Source organism: Chrysochloris asiatica, unplaced genomic scaffold (assembly GCF_000296735.1).
Source record: "Chrysochloris asiatica unplaced genomic scaffold, ChrAsi1.0 scaffold00076, whole genome shotgun sequence".
NCBI classification, from domain to species: Eukaryota; Metazoa; Chordata; class Mammalia; order Afrosoricida; family Chrysochloridae; genus Chrysochloris; species Chrysochloris asiatica.
Genome location: NW_006408594.1, coordinates 10,073,222 through 10,096,224, shown reverse-complemented (window position 1 = coordinate 10,096,224; position 23,003 = coordinate 10,073,222). Strand labels below are relative to the sequence as shown.

General features: G+C 45.1%; 1 protein-coding gene across 2 annotated transcripts in view; it reads right to left on the bottom strand.

Annotated features, from left to right (window-relative positions):
• Window positions 1–23,003, bottom strand: part of LARGE (like-glycosyltransferase) — a 573,542-nt gene that overhangs the window by 153,683 nt on the left and 396,856 nt on the right. For both annotated transcript variants that reach the window (XM_006865236.1, XM_006865235.1), the window contains exon 6: window positions 4,759–4,863. In XM_006865236.1, the coding sequence (XP_006865298.1) occupies window positions 4,759–4,863 (105 nt within the window). The remainder of the gene's footprint in view (window positions 1–4,758; window positions 4,864–23,003) is intronic.

Sequence of the window (23,003 nt, the reverse complement as noted above, 5' to 3'; positions counted from 1 at the left end):
AAAGTGTTGAAGAGCAAAGATGTCAGCTTGAGGACTAAGGTGCGCCTGACCCAAGCCATGGTGTTTTCAATAACCTCATATGCATGCGAAAGCCGGACAGTGAATAAGGAAGACCATAGAAGAATTGATGCTTTTGAGTTATGGTGTTGGAGGAGAATATTGAAAGTGCCATGGGCTGCCAAAAGAATCAACAGAGCTGTGTTGGAAAAAGTGCAGCCAGAGTGCTCCTTGGAGGCCAGGATGGCCAAATTTCGTCTCTCATACTTCGGACATATTGTCAGGAGGGACCAGTCTCTGGAGAAGGATACCATGTTTGGTAAGGTGGAGGATCAGAGAAAAAGGAAAACCCCAGTGAGATGGATTGGCAAAGTGGCAGCATTAATGGGCTCAAGCGTGGCAACAATTGTGAGATTGGCCCAGGACTGGGCAGTGTTTCGTTTTGTTGTGCATAGGGCCGCTATGAGTTGGTACTGACTAAATGGCACCTAACAACAACTTCAACTGAACAACACAGTTGTCTGGGTGGCTGTTAGTAAAGTCATGGTAAATGACCCCCCACCGCCCAGTTAGGGGGGTCCTAGTATTTTGCTGAAGGATAAGCACTGGAATGTGTTGAGAGAGGGTGTGTGCCATGGTCCTTGGGAGAGAAAAGACTGAGCGCATTGGAGTTGGTCCATTGAAAGAGAAGGATGAATTGGAAACCTGAGTAGGACAAGACTGGGAAGAACAAGTAGATATCATGTAATTAACACAGGAATTGATGGGACTGGAGTACCTGGGTGATGAACATGGTTACCTTCTGAAAAACCAGCCACAGGGAGTACAGTCCTACTCTGACACACACAGGTCCTTCAGTGAGTTGGGGCTTCCTCCATGGCAAGTGCTTTAAGAATCCCTGGAGTGGGGATGGGGGGTGATAGGTAAATTGCTCAGGTGCTAACTGACAGGCTAGAGTTGATAGACGCCTTGGAAGAAAAACCCAGAGATCTGCTTCCAGAAAACCACTTACTGCAAACCCTACAGAGCACAGCTCTACTCTGACACTCACGGGATTGCATTGAAGGAGACTGACTTTATGTCACCTGAGAGGAGAAGACGGGGACGGCGTCTGTCCTCTTAAGGTCTGACTCAGGACGCCTTCGTTAAATACCCATTTCTGTGATGGGGCTCTGGTGGCATGGTGATTAAGTGCTTGTCTGCTAATCCCAAAGGTCAGTGGTCCCAACTCACCAGCCTCTCTATGGGAGAAAGGTATAGACAAACCCCCATTTTGTCTAAAGTTTCTAAACCATACCTACATCTCCCACAATGTCTCCTTCAACGCCACCACCTTGAAAACCTTGGTCCAGGGTTATTATGGGATTGAGGTCCAACTCTGATTCTCAGCCATGTTGCAGGCTCAAGTCATTCCACATTTATTTGTGCATATTCAAATTCTCCGGCACTAGAATATTCTTGAAGGAAGGTTCTCAGTATCATTCACCTTCCGGAAGGATTAGCTTCCCATAATAATGGCCATGTGCTGAAAGAACGTGTGAATGAATTAACTACACTAAAATCCTTTGTCTCTACAAGCCATTTTGACAGACAGCAGTCACCCAATCCCAAAATTCTTGCAGAGCACAAAGAGACCTTAATCCTTACCAGAAGAAAAACTACAGACGCAGAGAAATAAAGACACCTGCCTAAGGCTGCAGCAGGCTGATGTTAGAGGCAGAGCTAAGTGTTAGTTTACAGCCTACATTGTTTTTATCTCACTACAGCTGTTTCTACAACTCTTTGGAATTCTGTCAGTGGTTGTGTCCTGGAAGCCACTCTGGTATCCGACTTCACCACTTCTCACCTTCCCCTTTTCTCACCAGAGTTTACTGCAAACTCCAAGGTGACTCAGTCCTTGAATGTCCCGATTTTGTTGGTCTGTGGATAAGGAATCCTAGAGAAATTCTCTCTACCTCCCTGGAGACGAAGATCTCCATCAGCCCGTATCTGGCCTAATTCGGAGATTGCAAGGAGCAGGATTCATTTTATTTTAAAATTGTCTCCTCCCTCCCCTGTCCTTTACCCTGCAGTCCACCCTCGGGTTTATATTATGACCTTCATCTTTGGGGCAGACACAACTTCTCCTTGGCATTCCTACTCAAAAAACTCAGTTTTGTTTCCATTGGGGTTTTAGTTCTCTAGGGCTGCTAATACAGGAAGGAATACCACACGGAGTGGCTCTCAGGAACAGAACTGGACTCTCTCACAATTTGGGAGGGTACAAGTGCAAATTCTGACCGCTGCTTCTAAGGAAGGCTTTCTAACTCCGTTGGGCTCAGGGGAAGGTCCCTGTCTCCTTTCAACACCTGAGGGTCCACTGTTTCTTGGTAATCTTCATGGGTCTTTCTTTATGCTTTGTTACCATGCCATTTGACAAGGGGGTGCACCAAGGTCCAAGAAGAGGAGGAACTGGGCCACATTCTACATACTAAAGGGCGGGGCTCTCTGAGTCACTCAACATCCAACTGCAGGCTCCATCTTGGTTGGAGTTACTCCTTCTGGAGTCGTGAGATAAACTGGGATTTAAGGGCTACAGATTCCCTCAAATGGATTCCACACCTTCCACAAGATTCTAAATGTTTGAATGACTGACTCAACCATCGGGGTGTGGGGCACAGTCTTAGTTTTAAAATAACACATCCCCATCATCAAAGCCAATAGCATAACCCCTTGTCTGAGGATCACTTGGTGTGGCTGGCTTATTTTAATGGATGCTTCATTTTTGACTGGGCTTTCCCCATCTGCCTTTTTATCACCAACAAGAGGGGGTGGGGGGCTCACTGTCTCAGAATTTCAAGTAGGAGCTGGAGGTGGTTTAGATACTAGTGTGTCTCCTAACTCCACTTGCTGTGCCAAACTGGGAGGCGTGTGGTGGGGACATACCGTTTTTGTCATAATAAATCCGCCAAAGTGCTATATTTTTCTTTTCCCATCTACCCTGAATTGATGACCTGTGGTTTTAACTTAGCTAACCAAGAACTGATACTTTTTCCTGGGAACAGTGCAAGACAGTAAGTCCTCAGGATACAAACGTGGGACTTCCGGACACCTGGGACTTGCCCTTAACTGTTAATGTCAATTTGCCCTGACTTTAAAACGACTGAATCAACTCCTACTTACAACAAATTCACCACAATCACCTTCACTTGCTGCAAGAGGTGGTGGTGGTGGTGTGCCGTGGAGTCGGTTCTGACCCATAGTGACCCTATATAGGGTTTCCAAGGCTGTAAATCCTTACGGGAGCAGAAAGCCTCATTTTTCTCCCATGGAACAGCTGGTAGTTAGTTTTGAACTGCTGACCCTGAGGTTAGCGGCCCACTTCGTAACCACTACGGTACCAGAGCTCCTTCACTTGCGGCAAAGTACAGCTTTTAAATCAGTGAAATGGTTTTGAGCACTCAATGACTGAAGAACCACAGGCATCCATTCTGACTTTCCTCCAAATTCTCCTTAAAGGTTCACTTAGGAATGGCTCTTGGACTGAGGTACTGTGAATTTACTTGATACGTCTTTTCTAGCCAACATCTTAATTTCCACCAGTGATTGGGCGGGACCAAGCAAATAAGGTATACAAGACTCTAAGGCTGGGATTGGTTAGTTTTGCCCTCCCACCAGATTTCAAAGGGGCCAGCTCAGAAGCAGCGACAGATGATCCCAGGACCATCAAGAAAGAAGATCGTGAGCAGAGTGTGAGATCCCTGCCTAGGAAAGCAGTGACAGTAGGGGTGGTGGCATCAGAGATGTGGACTGAGTAAAGCCAAGCACAATATTAATAATAAGTATGATATCTGCGGGGGCAGTGATAATGCAGTGGTAGAATTCTCGACTTTCACTGAGAGACCTGGTTTGATTCCCAGCCACAGTCTGTCAGTGGAGGCTTGTGTATCAGCAGCGCTTCCAGACTATGACAGACTATGACGAAAGGTGTGGAAATCTACTTCTGAAAAATCAGCCTGTGGAAGCCCTGTGGTAAGTGTTGATTCTGTTTTGCATGGGTTTGCCGTGAGTAAAGGGCTGACTGGATGACAGCTAATAACAACACCAATGAAATCTGCGACTTTCCCTCCCCACACATGGGACCATGTATTGAGGTGAACATTGGACCCCCACAGTGAGCAGAGGTCCCTGTTGACCTACAATAAACATGCCACATGAGTGAGAAAACACATTTCTGTTGTGGTAAGAAACTGCGGTGTCAGGGTTATCTGTTACTGCAAACTGACCTCTTGTTGTTGTTGTTAGGTGCCATCGAGTCGGTACCTATTCATAGTGACCTCATGCACAGCAGAACGGAACACTGCCTGATTCTGGGCCAACCTCACTATCGTTGCCACGCTTGAGTCCATTGATGCTGCCACGTGGCCAGTCCATCTCGCTGGGGGTCTTCCTCTTTTTCTCTGACCCTCCACCCTTCCAAACATGATATCCTTTTCCAGCGACTGGTCCCTGACCTCTAGCCTATACTAACGGATCCTAGGATGCTACGGGTCAATACTGATAAAGATGCCCAGAAGGTCAGTAGAGATCTCATGGACTGCCAACCTTCTGTAGCTACTTTGCCTACAGCTGTTGCACCAGGAGAGCATGGAAAGGTCAGCAGCCAATCTACAGCCTGCTGCTGAATTCAGGCAGCCACGGAGCCTCCTCCTGTGTCAAGGAAGTTTTGAGCCCTCGCATCATCCTTTATAAACTCCCCCCCTCTGACCCCTCATGACTTACCTGTGTTATAGCCCCTCCCCAGGGCAGGCCATGGGCGGTGGTTCTTCCATAGGTTTCCAAGGTACCAGTCACTCTGGTTCTCTACCAGGCCCAGGACCTGCTGACCTGTGAACACAGAGAATGCACGTGTTTGAGTAGGAGAAGACTTCCCGACCAGAAAGAGTTTAATGGATGATATTATATGATCATGATAGTATCTTACGTATATTGGGAATTTTTAGTAACTTTCAGGTCCTGGCATAACGAATGAACTAGTATTAACGTATTTAATTCTCACAAGTGTATACCTATTAGTACTATTCCCATTTCACTGAGAAGAAACAGAGGCCAGATTACTTTGTCCAACCTCAGATCATCTATGATAAAGCCAGAATACAAACCTATTCCTTTATCCATTCACTTATTCATTCACCCATCCACTCATCCATCCTTCTATCCATCCATCCAATCCATCATCCATCCATCATCCAACATATCATCCATCATCCATCCAATCCATCATCCATCCATCCATCATCCAATATATCATCCATCATTCATCCATCATCCATTCTGTCATCCATCCATCATTCATTCATCCACCCAATCCATCATCCAATATATCATCCATCATTCATCCATCAATCATCCATTCTATTATCCATCTACCATTCATTCATCCATCCAATCCATCATCCATCCATCCATCATTCAATATATCATCCATCATTCATCCATCATCCAATCTATCATCCATCCATCATTCATCCATCCAATCCATCATCCAATCTATCATCCATCCATCATCCATTCATCCCTTCACCCATCCATCCATCTATCATCCATCCATCCATCCATCCATCCATCCATCCATCCATCCATCCCCTAACTCTGCAGCCCATATGTACTGACTGACGCACTATTCTTCAAGTATCCCAGTTCGACCATTACATACCTACTGTACATTAATTTACTGGCTTTTTTGGTAGGATGGACATAATTGTCTCATATCAGAGAGGAAGAAGTGACCCTTGTTTGGTGAGAACAGAGCCCAATAAAATGTCACCCTCTGACCACCTTGTCACAGTGTGTCTGATTTCATATCCACTGCTTCCTTTAAAATATATTTATCGTATGGATCATGTCAACATATCATCGTTTTAAAAAGGGTTGAAAGGGATCCTTCCTGGAGGATCATCACATAGAGGAGCAATTGCTTCTCTGTCCCCAGTGTTCAGTTTCTACGTTGATGTTGACCTCCGTCTCTCAAACACCTGAGTGTCTTTAGGTGAATCCATCTCCAAGTCAGTCTCTTAGGCTGTAGAAATCTTTGAAATTTATCTTTGAGTCTTCCAAGTGGGGCACTGAATCCAAAAGGATTGCATTAAACACCACCATCATGCCACTTGTAAAAGATATTCTTTTGGGATAATTAGCAACGCCACTTCACAAACTAGGAAACTGGTTTGCACAGCTAGTAATAGAGCAAGGATGTTGGTACTGTTATCAGCCGCCATCCAGTCAGCCCTGGACTCCTGCCGACCCCATGTGTAATGGAACAAACACACTGCCTGGTCCTTCACCATTCCCAGAACAGACCAGACTTGTGGTCCATGAAGTTTTCAGTGGCTGATTTCTGGATGTGGATGGCCAGGCCATTCTTCCCAGTCCTAGTTAGTCTGAAAGCTTCACTGAGGCCTGTTTAGCATCACACAGCACACAAGCCCTCACCGGAAGGCAGCTGGTGATTAAGCAGGAGGTACATTAGTCGAGAATTGAACCGGGGTCTCCCACATGGAAGGCGAGAAGTCTACCCCTGAGCCACCACAGCTTTCAGAGTTGGGGATGGATCCACACTGTCTGATACTTGGACTCTTTCCTGTATTGCAAGTTATTATTGCTTAGTTTCCCAACAAATTTTACAAGTAGGAGTTATGAATCCCCATTTCATAAAGTTAGAGTGTTCACATAACTTATCCAAGGTCAAATGAATAATGATCGCTGACTTCAACAACTAAGCAATGCCTTCTGGAGAAACGGCCTTATAATGTTGGCCAATCTGAGAAATAAAGACCTTTCTGGCCAAATGAAAGTCCAGCAGCACGTTGGGAAAACACAGTAGATTTCCTGGCATATCACGCTGGGTGATATAGAACCTCCTTGGTGAGCTGACAGCTCTCTGAAATGATGGTGTGTGGGGTTGCTGTAATTTATTTGATCAATTTATTGAGCGCCTATCTAAATCATCACCCAGCACAAATACATAAATTAGAGGCATGGGAAAAATACTACCACCCACTTTATCATTGTATATGTTCACATCCAAAACCTGTAGAATCTCTCAGAAAAACATAACACCAATTCAGGGAGCAGAAGAGCCAATCAATTCCATGGGTAACAAGCTTGGCTTCAGGTATTCCTGCAAAACAATGAGGTCTGAGCTAGAATGCTATGTGCCTTGTTCTGATGGTAAGACCCCAGTTGTTGGTTGTTGTTAAGTACTGTTGAATTAGTTCTGACTCATGGCAACCTGTAGAGGGTTTCAGAGCAGCTACTGGTGGATTTAAACCACCCATCTTGTAGTTAGTAGTCCAGTGCTTATCCTACAGCATCATACCAGGACTTTAGGACCCTAGTTAGAGAGCTTATTTAACATGCTCACACCACAGGACCCAAAGAGCAAGTGTTTTTAGGAGAATTGAGTCATAATCAAAGGAACCCAGGTAGGGCCATGAGTTAGTGTTGGGCTGACAACTAAAAGGTCAGCAGTTGGAACCCACCAGCCACTGTGCAGACGAAAGATGAGGCCGTCTTTTCCTGGAAAGGTTTATAGCCTCAGAAACCCGACAAAACAGCTTTCCTCTGTCCTATGAGTTGGAATCAGCTATACGGCAGTGAGCTTGGTTCTGAGTTGGTTCATAATCAAGAATGACCTCAGTGTTGACCACTGACAAACGTGCTGGCCTTTCAGGGAACTGGTGTAAACATCTGGATTTCAGGTAAAGTAATGTCAGATATCTAATGTGGAATTCTACATGCTGGCATTCTGTGTGCTTTATTCAATCTGCTTCTTCAGATTTGTCTCTACGAGCCACACTTCATTCCTGCTAAAACAGAAATGCATGTTGCTTTGCTACTTGAGTAGCACTCTTGAGTCTTGGCCGCGATGTTGCTAGCTGCTGTCGAGTCCACTAGGACATATTGAGACCATATGGAACTGGTGCCCAGGCCCACATCATCCTCACAGACTCCAGCTTGTTGAAGTGGGCACAGTGCCAGTCCATCTCACCACAGGTATCCCACACCAAACATGTTGTCTCCCTCTAGTGGTTGATCCCACCTGGTGCTATACCGAAAGCAAGAGACCTATAAAGTTTTTCATTGACTAACGGTTCGAAGTAGATTGCTAATTCCCCCCCACCCCCCAAGTCTGTTTTTGTCTGGAAGATCTGCTGAAACCTGTCCACCATGGGTGACCCTGCTGTTATGTGAACTATCGGTGGCATAGCTTCTAGCATCACAGCAATATACAAGTCACCACAGTGTGACATACATGAGTGGTGGTCCCCTACATCACTCCTGATCCTCTCTGGCCCATCTGAAGCATGAATACCCCCAGTCAGAACAATCACTTTATCACATTCCCACATTGGACAGAAGACATCGCTACTGAAAATTTCCCCTGGGAGTTTCATTGACTTACATCCTTTGTGATACTGTAGGATAAGCACTCTACCAAAAGGTCAGTTTGAATCTCAAGGTTGGCGGTTCAAACTCACTAGTCACTCCTCAGAAACCCTATACAGGGTCGCTATGCAGTTTCACATGGGTTTGTGACTCCCCTGAGCTAAGTCCATGGTCTTCTCCTCCTTGCTGAGGTCAGCATCCTGTGGACAGGGAACTAGGTGTACCCTGGTGGAGAGAGTGCAGGCTCTGAAGCCAGACGCTCTGAGAACTTGACTTAACTTCTCTTTGCCTCAGAACCTGACTTCAGTGGCTGTTGTGAAATTTAACTGACTCCAGATGTCTAAACTGCCTAAAGAGTAGGGGCTGCCACTGACTTTAAAAACGCACAAAACAATTGCTGTGCCGGTGATTCTGACTCAGGATGACCTCATGTAAGTCAGAGGACAACTCTGCTCCATAGGGTTTTCAGTGGCTGCTTATTAAAGAAGTTGATTACCAGGCCTTTCTTCTGAGGCACCTCTGGTTGAACTTGAGCCTGTGAGCCTTTTGGTGAGCAGATGAGCCTGTTAACCATTTGGATTCCCTTCTGGTCCCCGCTTCTGAAACATATTCTGTACTATAGTATTGTTGTTAAGTGCCGTTGAGTTGGTTCCGACCCATAGTGACCCTGTATAGGGTTTCCAAGGAGCAGCTGGTAATCTTGAACCACCAATCTTGCAGTTCAAACAGCTTTGCAGTCTGGTGCATTAGCCCACAGTGCCACACCAGGACTCCTGTACTATATTGGTGTTGTTGTTGTTGTTGTTAAGTGTCGTTGAGTCGATTACGACCCATAGCAACCCTGTATAGGGTTTCCAATGAGCAGTTGGTGAACTTGAACTGCCAATCTTGCAGTTCAAATGACTTTGCAGTCTTGCTCATTAGCCCACAGCATCCCACCAGGACTTCTGTACCATATTGTTGTTAAGTGCCGTGGAGTCGGTTCCGACTCATAGCGACCCTGTACAGGGTTTCCAAGGCTGTAAATCTTTACAGGAGCAGAAAGCCTTATCTTTCTCCCGCAGAGGGGCTGTAGTTTCGAACTGCTGACCTTAAGGTTCGCAGCCTGATTTGTAAACACTATGCTACCAGAGCTCCTTCCTGTACTATATTAGTGACGGCTATTTTTGAACATCATTGTGCAACCTAAACCATCACGTGGGTCTTTTTGGAGGTCATCCAGCACCATAAGGCCATACTAGAACTTTGTTCCTAAACTCCATCTGTCTGACCACCTGGGGTGTCCATTAAAAGTTCACAGTCCAGAAGTTATTAGTGTGTGTTGGGGGGGTGGGGAGGGGAGTTGCTCCTCTTCCATACTCTTCTGGTTTCTAGAAGGAGGTAATTTCCTGGTTTCAGAAGCGGAAGGAATGATCTGAAAGGTGAGTTCTGGAGAGAACGCAGTTGATGCAGCCTAGGTCCCTTTCTCTATCCGCCCCTTCTTCTGGGAACCAAGGTACCAACACAGAGGTAGGTACACCATGATGTAACTGTGGCTCTTCCATATCCAATGTTTCTGGACAGTCCTCCCTGAGGAACCTACAGCTGGCCGGTACTGCCTATGACAGGGTTGTTGTTGTTGTTTAGCACTGTTGAGTTGGTTATGACTCATAGTGACCCCCGTATAGGGTTTCCGAGGAGTGGCTGGTGAGCTTGAACCGCTGACTTTGCAGTTCAAACAACCTTGTAGTCCTGCACATAGACAGTTCTCATCCTGGCTATTGGTACTAGAAATACTCACTATAGATGCACATGTAAGTCAAGTTCTCCAATGCCACCTTTACCAGTTAAACAAGGTGAGGCTCTGATTTCCAGTTATTATCAGAAATGGGGGAAAGTAACATGAATTCTGTCCCGCATCAATACTTCTTAATATGAATTCTGGTTGTGGAGGGGGCTTATCATCTGCAACTTCCTCAGGTAATTAAGATGCGCATTAAAATTTAGCAACTATCAACTGGGCTCTGAAAGCTCTGTCCCTGTTCAATCAAGGGCACGGTTCCTCAGCACGACACCTGAGATGCAACACATTTCTGTGGTGGCTAAATCCAGCAGACAAACAAGCAGACCTCAGTGGCAGCTCCCAAGGCAACACGTATTTCTTGAGTTCAGTAACGTGGTACAGAAGATGAAAGCCAGAACCAGGCTGCCCGGGTTTGAATCCTGGCCCGTCACCTGCTAGTTACATGGCTTTAGCTTACTGTGATCATTTCTTCATAATACAGACCTTGGAATTCAATGGGGTGAGTGTGTGTATGGTTTTCTCCTCTACGTATAAGTTAATTTGTGAAAACAAAGCTGTGTGCTTTGCTTATTCAAATGTTGTCATTAACAGTGCCTTAAAAATATCAGATATTTAGTAGGTATTCGCTATGATCATTACAACCAGAATTCCCTGGCCCTATATTCTGCCCTGGTGTGGCGCTGTGGGTTAGGTGTTAGCCTGCTAACCTCAAAGTTCAAACCCACCAGCTACTCTGCAGGAGAAAGATGAGGCTGTCTGATCCCATACTTTCAACTCAATGGCACTGGGTTTAGCCTTTGGTCTGATAGTCTGTCCCAGGAATCCCTGTATGATGCAAACAGTTAATACGCTCAGCTGCAAACCAAAAAGGTTGGAGACGCCAGTCTACCTGGAGGTAGGTGCCTTGGACGAAGAGCCTGAGATCTAACTCTCTGGAGTAATTCCACTCTGACTGACACACATGAGTCCGAGTTAGCCTGACAGCAGCGTGTTTATAGTCTGCCCTGGTTGTCTACACCTCCAATCTCAGTCCTCTGCTCTGCTCCTCAGCTGGCAGGCCCTGTTATCCGCCTAGACGTTGGTGCACTTGAATATCGACCGAGGGTTTGCTTTGTATGAGACAGCACACAAAATGCTAAGGAGCCAACGACAAATCACACACAGCCCAGGTCCTAGAGGAGAAGAATAAGCAATAAGACTTGCCAAGACAGTAACACAGAGAAGGCAGAAGAATGTTTACTAGGGACTAACTGATCCTGTGGGGAAGTAAGTTCTCTCTCAGATGGCATCTCCCTTCCCCTCCACCCAGGCCTCCAAATCCCCACGCAGCATCCACCTTCCTCAAAGCTTCTCTGATGAGAGAATTTTAGACAGAGGAATCCACTCTGCTCCTTGGTGACAGCATGCATTTTAAGCCAATCTCAGCTCCTTGGCCAGATGGCATTGAATGCCTGGTCTTCGGAAGTTAAAGTGGGAAAACTCGAGCTGAGAGAGAAAACCTCAGGGAATCCTCTTGGGGAGATGGCACAGGCTTGATGAACTGACGCACTCAGCATTCTGCCCCCCGCCCTCTCCACTGTCTCGCCTTCTTAGAAGTTATTATAATAAAACACCGTGACTAATAGAAAAGCCTTCTCATTGTTTTCTGTGCTGGCCCTGTGGTTATGATTAGAGTGTACTGTACTTCGTCTTCCTTACTCTAGGCACAAGTTAACTTATGAAAATGAAGCTGTCTTCTTCATTTATTCATACATCATCACTAACAACCAGACAGGAGTGAACAAGCTGGCTCGGCTGCCTGGGCCCCTACGTTGGCGTCAACAGCCGGCAGATGGATGGCTCTGGGTTGGGAATTCCCCTCCTGCCTCAGCTCTGGATTCCAGGCAGGGTTCCTGCTCCTCAAAAGGAGTGGATGGGGGAACAGGGCCGATGGTGCTTACCTGTCCACCAGACATGGGGAAGATGACATGAAAAATAACAAAGTGTTTTAAAAGCAGGAATGTGGGGCTCTAGTACCGCTCTACCCCTTTATGTCTTAAGCAAGGTATAAGTTGTTTGCTCACTTTCTATTATGGGTTGAACAGTGCTCCCCTCGCCCTCAGAAGGTAAGTGAAAGTCCTAACCCCCAGTAATGTGACCATGTTAGGGAATAGGGTTTCCTGCAGACATTATTCGCTACATAAGGTCCTGCTGCAGTCAGATGGGCCCCTATCCGATATGACCACTGTCCTTACAGACACTGAAGTGGAGACACACACAGAGTCGGCTATGTGAAGACAGAGGTAGAAACTGAGGTTAAACTGCCCAGAGTCCAGGGTTACCGGAAGCTGGGCAAGACAAGGAAGGAGCTTGGGCAGCATGGGTCTGCCAACACCCTGCATTCGAACCCATAGACTCCAGAGCTTTGAAACAATTCATTTCTGTTGTCCTAAGCACCCAGTCTGTGGTACTCTACAATTCTGATGCGGCAGTCCTTACAGGGAAAGCACAGGACTGCTAACCACAAGGTCTTCGTTTTAAACCCACCAGCTGCTCCTCAGAAGCCTGATCCAGGGTGGCTCATTATGGCAGTCCCAGGAAACGAAGTTTCCTTATTGTCTGAGAGAAAGAATAAAACCTACCCCCCACTTCCCAGAATAGATGAGCAGATTAAATCAGATAAAATACGCACAGTGCCTGGCTTCCGGTACAGGCTCTCAAGTGAAGATATTTCTCTTCCTGCCTCTTTGTGGTGAGACGATAAGTACTGGACTGCTAACCACAGATCAGCAGTTCAAGTCCACAGTCACTCCTCGGGCAAAAGGTAAAGCTTCCTGTTCCAACAGAGACTCACCGGCTCGAAAACCCTTGAAATCGACTCGATGGGAGTGGTTTGAGTTTGGGTTGTTTGTCTATAATGTCTATGTTTTTCCAGAAACTTATTTCTGTTTTTGAAAACATTCAGAAGTAGGAGCAATTCAATAATTCCTACATGGACAATTCAGTGATACCGATGACATTCTCACCCCCCTTTCTGAGTTGTCCCTCCCCCAGAACATAAACTCAGGCCTGTAAACTTCCGATCTAACCTTGTTAATCAACAGTGGTTGCTGTCAATTAGAACCCAGACAGACAGTTCTTTACAAGAGCACAATGTGCAAGGGATGTCACCGTGTCTATAACTTCTCATACTCAGGTGCTAGGCACACACAGGAAGTTTTAGGCGGACTTATACCCACTACATGCACAGACGCTTGCACACATATGTACACAGGAAACATCAGTGATAAGTACATCTACTAAACACACACATGCACACCACACTCAGGTAGTGTGGGGAACTAATTACATCTACCACACACACATGTGCACACATGTACATGTACACAGGAAGCGTTCAGCAGTAATTACATTGACTACACACAGAGACACACATGTACACACACACACTGCATGCAGAAGTGTTAGGTACTGATTATATCCACCACACACAGACACATGTGCACACATGCACTCAAGAAGCATTAGACAGTAATTACATCTCCTACACACATAGACGTGTGTACATGCACACACATACATGTGCACCCTGGCTGCATGGACTGGACTCTGTAGCATTTGACTCTCTATCCGCCCCCCTAACTCGTTTGAAGTCTTTAGCCTCTGAGACACTCTCTTGGTTGTTTTGCTTCCTCTGAACTTTCCTTTCCTGCTTCCTTCCGGGAGCTCCTCTGTCTGACGTCACTTTGGCTAAGGCTCCAGAGAAAGTAGACAGTACGGTCAAAACCAATTGCTGTCAAGTCAGTTCTGACTCACGGTGACCCTATGTGTATCAGAACTGTGCTCCATAGGATTGTCAATGACTGATTGTTAGAAAGCAGATCACCAAGTCTTTCTTCCAAAGCACTCTGGGTAGACTTGAACCTTCAACCTTTTGGTTAGGAGCTAAGTGAATTAATTGTTTACACCTTCCAGAAACCCTAGAGAAGATGGCAGAGTAGGAAGGGCAGGCTGGCCAAGGATAGCTAGGCCACCTGCCCCCTGCCTCTGCCACCTGAGGCTGTAGACAGGGGATTAGGATATCTCAGAGTGCTGCTGCTGGAACCCCAGGATGCTCTGAGCTTAACTTCCTTCTGCATGAATCCCAAGGCACTGTGCTTCCTAGCCCAGGGCATCTAGGCAGAACAGAAAAGGCAGGCCTGAGACTCAGAACAGAATCTGCCATTCAATAAAGGTCCAGATAATAATCTGCCAAGATCCAAAGACTACCCTCCCTTCTCTACCACCCTCCTCCACACTCCACCTAAGAGTGCTCATATAAACTTCATTTACAGCCTCAAAACTCATGCTCAGTTTCAAAGAATGATTGTTATCTTCTTCCTTCCATGATCTTTGGTCTTAGGAAATAGGAAAAACTAAAGAGGAACACGGAGCTTCCGGGCGCTCTTCCAAGTCTGTTGTTACAGCCTGAATCTCAGGATGCCCATGCTGTCACCTCTCAGACAAGGGAACTGGCCAGCGTCCAGCTACAACTTCTGCTCAGGCACTTCTTGGATGCGTCTCTTTTTAAAAATAAAATTTGTGGCATCTTTCAGATATTTCACTCCTGGACACTCCTCTGACTCATTATTAATCATGCCTAGGATCTACTGTCTCTGTTTCCTACTGGGATTTCAGGAAAAGCATTCATTTTGTTGGGTTATAAGGTCAACCTTTTAAGTTCTGGGTTTTCCAATTATTGGCTGTGTGACCTGGGCCAAACCAGTTGATCTTCTGAACCTTTGTGTTTGCTTTTTAAAAACAGATAAGAATAAAATTCACTTTATTTCCATCATTGTTGTTGTTGTTAAGTGCCGTCGAGTCGGTTCCGATCCATAGCGACCCTGTACAGGGTTTCCGAGGGTGTAAATCTTTACGGGAGTAGAAAGCCTCACCTTTCTCCCGCGGAGCGGCTGGTAGTTTCGAACCGCTGACCTTAAGGTTCGCAGCCCGATTCGTAACCACTACGCTAAGAGTGAGATGAAATGTGCTAGTAAAATACTATTCAACTTTGATTAATCATTTCCATATTATCAAATATTTCTGACTTTTAGGTAACTATTATTAGTTTTTCTATATATCAATCCAGAAAGTGCATTTTTCCTTACTGGTATTCTACTTATCCAGGGGCCAGACCCTGAGAAAACTTGATTCTCTGAACCACAAACTAGAAGGCAGAAGTCCGCAATAAAATCCCCTGGGTAAGAAGCAATTAGGAAGTTTCTTTACAAAATCTCTGTATAGTCTTAGGACTGGTCCTTGGGATGATTATACTAGTTCCAGTTGCTATTGGGTTGATTCTGACTCTCAGTGTCCCCATATGTGTCAGAGTAGCGTTTTCAAGAGCTCATTCTTTGGAAATTGACAGCCACGTATTTTTTTCCGAAGTGCCTCTGAATGGACTCGAATCACTAATCTTTTGGTTAGCAGGTGAGTGTGTTACTTGGCATATGCCAATAACATTTTCATACAGTTTATTCCATTTATTTTCAGCACCCATGTTGGAATGAATCAGGATTCAATCCTGAGAGCTCTTGTCTTTCGTATCAACCACTGTGTCCTTGGAGCTGTCCTCGAACCGCCTTGGTAACTTCAATTTATATCACAGTCTGACCATCACTTGGAGCTCAAGAATCATAAATCCAAGTGCACACTTGATGCCTCTAATGTGGGCTTCTAATAGGCATCTCCAACCTAAATATGCCCCAAATTGAACTCTTGGTTTTCTCTACCCTTGGTCTTTTGCCTGTGTTTCCCATATCAGTAAATAGCAACTCTGTGCAATACCAATTGCCAGAAGAATAAACACATCTGTCTTGGGAGAAATAAAGCCAAAATGTCCTTTAGAAACAGGGACGGCGGGACTTCATCTCATATACTTTGGACATACATCCAGAGGCATTGGTATTTGGAGAAGGACATCATGCTTGGTCAAACAGAGCCAGTAGAAACCTGGAAGACCCTCAATGAGATGGACAAATACCGTGGCTACAACTGTGGACTTGAGTATAGCAATGCCTGTGAGCACAGTGGTGTGGTTCATTCTGCTGTCCAATGTCACTGTGAGTCAAAACTAACAACAGTTCACAACAACAACGCTGGTCCACGCTCCGAGCCCGAGCCCTCCAAGACTATATATAAATAGCAATGCCAGCACGCCACCTTCCCAGATGCTGAAAACCAAAGCACTGGAGTTATCCTTCACTCCTTCTACGGGACTGGAGCAAGTCAAATTCAGTAAGTTCACCTACTTAAATGTAGTTTACACATTTTTGTAATTGCATAGTCATATAACTGCCTTCAAGGAGCTCTGGTGACCTAGTGTTTATGAGTCAGGCTAATAACCTCAAGGTCGGCAGTTCAAAACTACCAGCTGTTTCACTGGAGAAAGATGAGACTTACTGCTCCTGTAAAGATTTACAGCCTCGGAAACGCTACGTATGGTCGCTATGAGTTGGAACTGACTCCACAGCACATAACCACCACCATTATCATCACCACCACCATCAGAATGGTCACCACATTAAAAAGAAATGTTCCAGCACTGAGAAGTTTTCCTGTGCCCATCGGATGCTCTTCCCCAAGAGCCTCTACCAGATGCTCACTACTTCACTTTCTGTCACTGCAGTCTTCTCTTTCCTAGAATTGCTCATAAATGGAGTTTCAATCATACAGCACTGAAGTCACATTTGACTTCTTGTACTTAGTAGAACAATGGTTTTGAACACTCGTCCAAGCTGTTACATGTCGTTACATTGCATTCTTTTTTACTGTTGAGTAGTATTCCAAAGGAGTCCTGGTGTGGTGCTGTGGGTTTATGCTCCAGACTTTAATGAAGTCTAACAGTTAATGCAAAACTACTTGAACTGTAAGATCGGCAGTTCAAGCTCACCAGCTGCTCCTCGGAAACCCTATACAGGGTTGCTATGGGTCGGAACTGACTCAATGGCACTTCACAACAAGAAAAACAAGTAGTCCAAAGTATGAACTGGTGTTGGCGAAGAACAGTGAATACACTATAGACTGCCCAAAGAATAAGCACATTTGTGTTGGAAGAAGTACAGTCAGACGTTCCTTAGAAGTGAGCATGGCAGACTTCATCTCATGCACTTTGGACAGGTTATCAGGAGAGACCAGTCCCTGGAGAAGGACACCACATCAGGCTTACTAATGCAGAGGGTCAGTGACATAGGAGACCCTCAGTGAGATGGACAGACACAATGGCTGCAAGGATGGGCTTAAACATAACAGTGAATGTAAGGCTGCTGCAGTGTTTTCTTCAATTGTACAGAAGGTCACTATGAATTGGAACCAACTTGACATCACCTAACAACACTCCAAAGTATGTCTCTGCTACAGTTCATTTATTGATGAACATTTGGACTGGTCTCATTGTCTGAACATAATGAATAATGCTAATATGAAAATGCAGGAATAAGTCTTCCAGTGGACAGGTTTTTATTTCTCTTGGGTGAAAACCTAGCTGAGGGAGGAGCTGTTAATTAAGTATCTACTTAATTATATAAGATGTTGACAAGTGGTTTCTCAAAGTAAAAGTATCATTTTGCATGAGCATTCTAGTTGCTCCACATCCTCATTCTGAACAGTTCATTTTCTTTTAATGTAACAATTCTAAGACTTCTGGTTGTGGTGCTGTAGGATCAGCACTGGACCACCAACCACAAAGTCACAGTTCAAACCCACCAACTGCTCCTCAGAAACCCTATACAGGGTTGCTATTGGTTAGAACCCACTCAAAAGCACTTAACAACAGGAACAATAGGTGGGCCGTGCTACCTTCTTTGGTTTTCAATTTGGTTTTCTTTGATGACTATCATCAAAAGACACCAAGCAGCCTTTCATACGCTCACTGGCATCGACATCTGTACATAGGTTTTTGCTTAAGGGTCTGTTCAAACACAGAGACCTTACTTCATTAGCATGCTCTGTAAACAACCAAGGTCTCTGTTTTACTCTCATCTATTTTGGGGTTGAAATGGCAGGTATGCATGTATCTGGATATACACTCTTTCAAGAAGAGAAATAAATTACCTGTGTTTCTACATGAAAGAGTATACTGGACAAGCCAGCTCACTTAAGAATCTGAGTCCCAGACCCCAGTCCTATTTTGAAGAATGCTCAGCCACCATATCCAAGTTTAGATTCAGATCGGAGAAGAAAAGCCTGCTGTATCTAAGAAAGCTCTTGTATTGAGGATTAGGCTTTGGTAATTAGCTCCATACCTTATAAAATTAGGGACAGCAATACAGCATAGCAAAGCTGCATTCGGAAGATACTTTGGGCTCACCTTTCCATGGGAACGATGAAGAAATGGAAACAAACATAGGGTTTGGGACTCTACCAAGGTTACGAAGTGTAGAGATGTTCTTTCCCTTCATACTGTTCAGTTTTCTTTGCTATAAAGTAACATGAGCTGAACACCTACTATTTGCAGAATATGGTAATAAGAAAAGGGTGGCATAAATGGTGGTATCATTTTGGCAGTTCAAGTCCACCCACAGGCACTTCTGAAGTAAAACAAGCCGACTGAAAGCTTCTAGGGAGCACAGGTCTACTCTCACACACACTACAAGTGGGAATGGAGTGGCAAGTGATTTCTCATTGGGGCTAAGGAAGGAGGAAAGGCATCCCAGGGGTGTAGGGGTTAAGTGCTGGGCCTGTAACTGAAAGGTGGGTGGTTCTCTCCATGGGAGAAGGCTGAAGCAGTCTGCTTCTGTAAAGATTTACAGACTAGGAAACTCTTGGTACAGTTTTACTCTGTCCAATTGTTAAATGCCTTGAAGTCACTTCCAACTCTGTATAGGATTTCCAAAGATGGAAATCTTTATAGGAGCAGAAAGCCTCTTCATTCTCTTGCACAATGCCTGGTGCACCAGAACTGCTGAGCTTGTGATTAGCAGCTCAGTTCATAACCCAGAGCTGTCAGGGCTCCTCCATCCTGTCCTATAGGGTCACTATGAGTTGGAATCAACTAGAAGGCAGTGGGTGTTTGAAGGAAGAAGGAAACGCTTTAGTAGGTACCTTGATGCTCTCTGACTTTTAGCATCCTGTAGTATGCAGATGATACAACCTTGCAGGACACAAAGAGGGCTTGCTGATGAAGATCAAAGACCACGGCCTTTGGTATGGGTTGCATCTCAATGTAAAGAAAATAAAAAATTATATACATATATATATATCTATATCCTCACAACTGGAGTGATAAATAACATCATGATCAATAGAGAAAAGACTGAAGTTGTCTGACTTTATTTTGCTTGGATCCACCACCAGCACTCATGGAAGCAGAAGTCAAGAAAGCAAACGATGTATACAGTGCTTTAGGCATTTCTGCTGCTAAAGATCTCTAAAGCATTGAAGAGCAAAGATGTCCGTTTGAGGGCTAATGTGCACCCTACTCAAGTCATGGTATTTCTAATGGCCTCTTATGTGTATGAAAGTTGGATGGTGAGTTAAACTTTAGAAGAATCGATGCATTTGAGTTATGGTGTTGGAGGAGAATATTAAAAGTACCATGGAGTGCTAGAAGAACAAATCCGTATTGGAAGAAATATAGCCAGAGTGCTCCTTAGAAGCCAGGATGGCCAGACTTCGTCTCTCATACTTCGGGCATGTTATCAGGAGAGACCAGTCCCTGGAGAAGGACATCATGCTTGGTAAAGTGGAGGGTCAGCGAAAAACAAGAAGATCCTCAACGAGCTGGAGTGACACAGTGGCAGCAACAATGTGCTCCAATGTAGCAATTGTGAGGCTGGCGCAGACCCAGCAATGTTTTAGTTCTGTTGTGCACAGCGTCCTTAGAAGTAGGAAGCAACTCAATGGGAAGTACCAATAACCTAGCAGAGTTTGCCAAAGTGGATACAGATGCTCCAAGATACATACTAACAAATGTATTATATGCAAAACTGTCCAAGTATCAATCATCAAGGTTGGGTTAAGGAAGCTTAGAGGGAAAGGGCTGTCTTGAATTGGATGCTGGAGAAACACCATTTATTTCGTGTCTATTTAAACCCTATGCTAGATGCTCTACATTCTGATTTAATCCTCTCACAAACCTGAAGGTTAGTACTATTAGCTTTGAGATGACAAGTTAACTAGCCCAGTTTTATAACAACCAACCAAACAAAAAACCCCAGTTCCCAGTTCTGATTTATGGTAACCCAATGTGTGTTCAGGTGTACCTCTGTCCCCATAGGTGTTCAAGGGCTGAGGTTTGGGGTGTAGATTGTCACCTCTGGGTGGACTTGACTCTCCATACTCTGGGTTAGCAGTGGACAGGGTTTACCATTTGGCCTGCCCAAGGACTCTTCCTTTTCACACAACCAGCAGTAAGTGATGGGTGCCCCCAAGGCCTGGGGGCTGTTTTCTGGAATGAAGATCAAAGGAGGAGAAGAGAGGGGATCCAAAGAAGGGTGCTATAGCTAAGATGATCAGAGACGGCATGCCCAGAGTACTCCATTGCTAGGGATATCTACATGGAAGGGTTATCACCTTTCCCCATATGGCTTATCTTCTGGGGCATTTCAGTGCACATTTACTAACTTGATTAGCAGGATGCTGAGTACAAGCAAAAACACGGGGTTGCATGATTCATGGGATGTCACAGTGCTGAGCATTCTGCTGGACTCTGGGTGACCACCCATGGATGTATAGGGCCCTGCCCTCATGGAGACTGAGGTTTCAGCTGGGAGACAGAAAACAGACCCACCCAGGTAGGTATACTGAAATGTGTGCTATTGTAGATGGCAAGCTCACAAATTGGGCATATAAAGGGCATTAGTTACACCATATGGATTGGTGTGGTAAAGTGCCCTTGAGTTGGTTCTGACTCATAGCGAGCCTGTATAGGGTTTCTAAGGAGCAGCTGGTGAGCTTGTACCACCGACCTTGCTGTTCAAACCGAATTTGCAGTCCAGCATGTTTACCCAAAGTGTCATACCACTAGTCCATAAAGGACACTGTTGTTGTTATTAAGTGCTGTCATGTTGGTTCCGACCCACAGTGACCCTGTATAGGGTTCCCTAGGAGCGGCTGGTGAGCTTGAACTGCTGACTTTGTGGTTCAAACCAACTTTGAAGTCCAGCGGATTAACCCACAGCGCCACATCAGGGTTCCTATAATGCGCATTAGAACATCATATAAATTGTTGTTGTTGTTAAGTGTCCTCGAGTCAGTTCCAACTCAAAGCAACACTGTATAGGGTTTCAATTCAAACTGACCTTGCAGTCCAGCGCTTATCCTATAGTGACACACCAGGACTCCACATATAAACAGAAGAGCATAACATGGTCAAAGATACTGCATCTGGAAAAAACCAAGGTAGTCAGCTAGCCCAACCCTTTCATCATATAACCAATGACAGTGAGTTTCAGCAAAGTGTTGCTATTGTTGTTAAGTGCCATCCAGTCAGTTCCAACTCATAGTGATGCTGAATATTGTTGTTAAGTGGTTAATATTGTTGGTTCCGACCCTTAGCAACCCTGTATAAGGTTTCCAAGGAGCAGCTGGTGAGCTTGAACTGCCGACCTTGTGGTTCAAACCGACTTTGCAGTCCAGCGCATTAGGCCACAGTGCCACACCAGGATTCCAAAGGGTAGTGATAAGCTCACCTTTTATTTCTTAAAAACAACAAAATTATTGCATTTACCAACCACTCATCAACTTGGAGTCCTGGTGTGGCTCTGAAGGACTGCTAGGTGGGTTTGAACTGCAGGGTGGGTGGTTCAAACTCATTAGTCACGCCTCAGAAACCCAATGCAGACTTGTTATGAGTCAGAACCAACTCGATGGCACTTTCACTTGTACTTTACAACAACAATAATAACACCATCAAGTTGGGGGCGTCCTGGGGTGGCGCTGTGGGATAACGTACTAGTCTGCAAGGTCAGCGCTTCAAACTCACAAGCCGTTCCTTGGAAACCCAATACAGGGTTGCTATGAGTCTGAACCAACTCAACGGCACTTAACAACAACTTGGGAATGAAGACAGCTGAAATCAATAGTAAAAAGGAGCGGTCTGAACAGACCTAGTTTCTCTTCCTGCCCCAATACGAGATGTTCCTCATTGAACACCTTCTAATGCTAAACAGCAAGCACACACCACATAGTACGCCGCTGGTGGAGTAGCGTGAAGGTGGGTTGTTATGGAAGCTAGTCCAGATGCAGTTCACTGAACTCATTCTCCCCATGACTGCTCACTACTGGCCTCCTTAGAAGACAGTCCTCTCTTTGTAAGCCAAGGACAACATGTATATAAGTGTCGGTGTCTCCAGGCACCGTAGTAAATCACCATCGTAACAATGCATATGACCCTGTCTTTTCATAGATTTGCCATCCTTCATGATGGAAGCTGAATGGAGGCTTCTGGGTTCGGGGTAGAAAGCAATTGTGTCTGGCAAAGTCACAGAAATGGGGAGGGCAGTAATGAGAGAGAGCTAGCAATGGAAATGCACGCGTGTATGAAGGGGCTTCAGAAAGTTCAAAGAATATTGGAACCAAAAGCTATTTTTCCACAAACTTTCTGAAGCACTCTCATGTACATGTGTGCCTCACTAAGCAAAGAACGTTCAACTACCAAAGACTTTTTAATCAGACACTAGAGAACACACAGCAATTAAATTCAGCTCATTTATCCATTCACTAACTCACTCATTCTCCCCTTATTTACTGAGTGCTAGGTGCCAGGTTGCTTGCTGAAAGTGAAGAGGACTTGAAACATTTACTTATGAAGATCAAAGAGCACAGCCTTCGATATGGA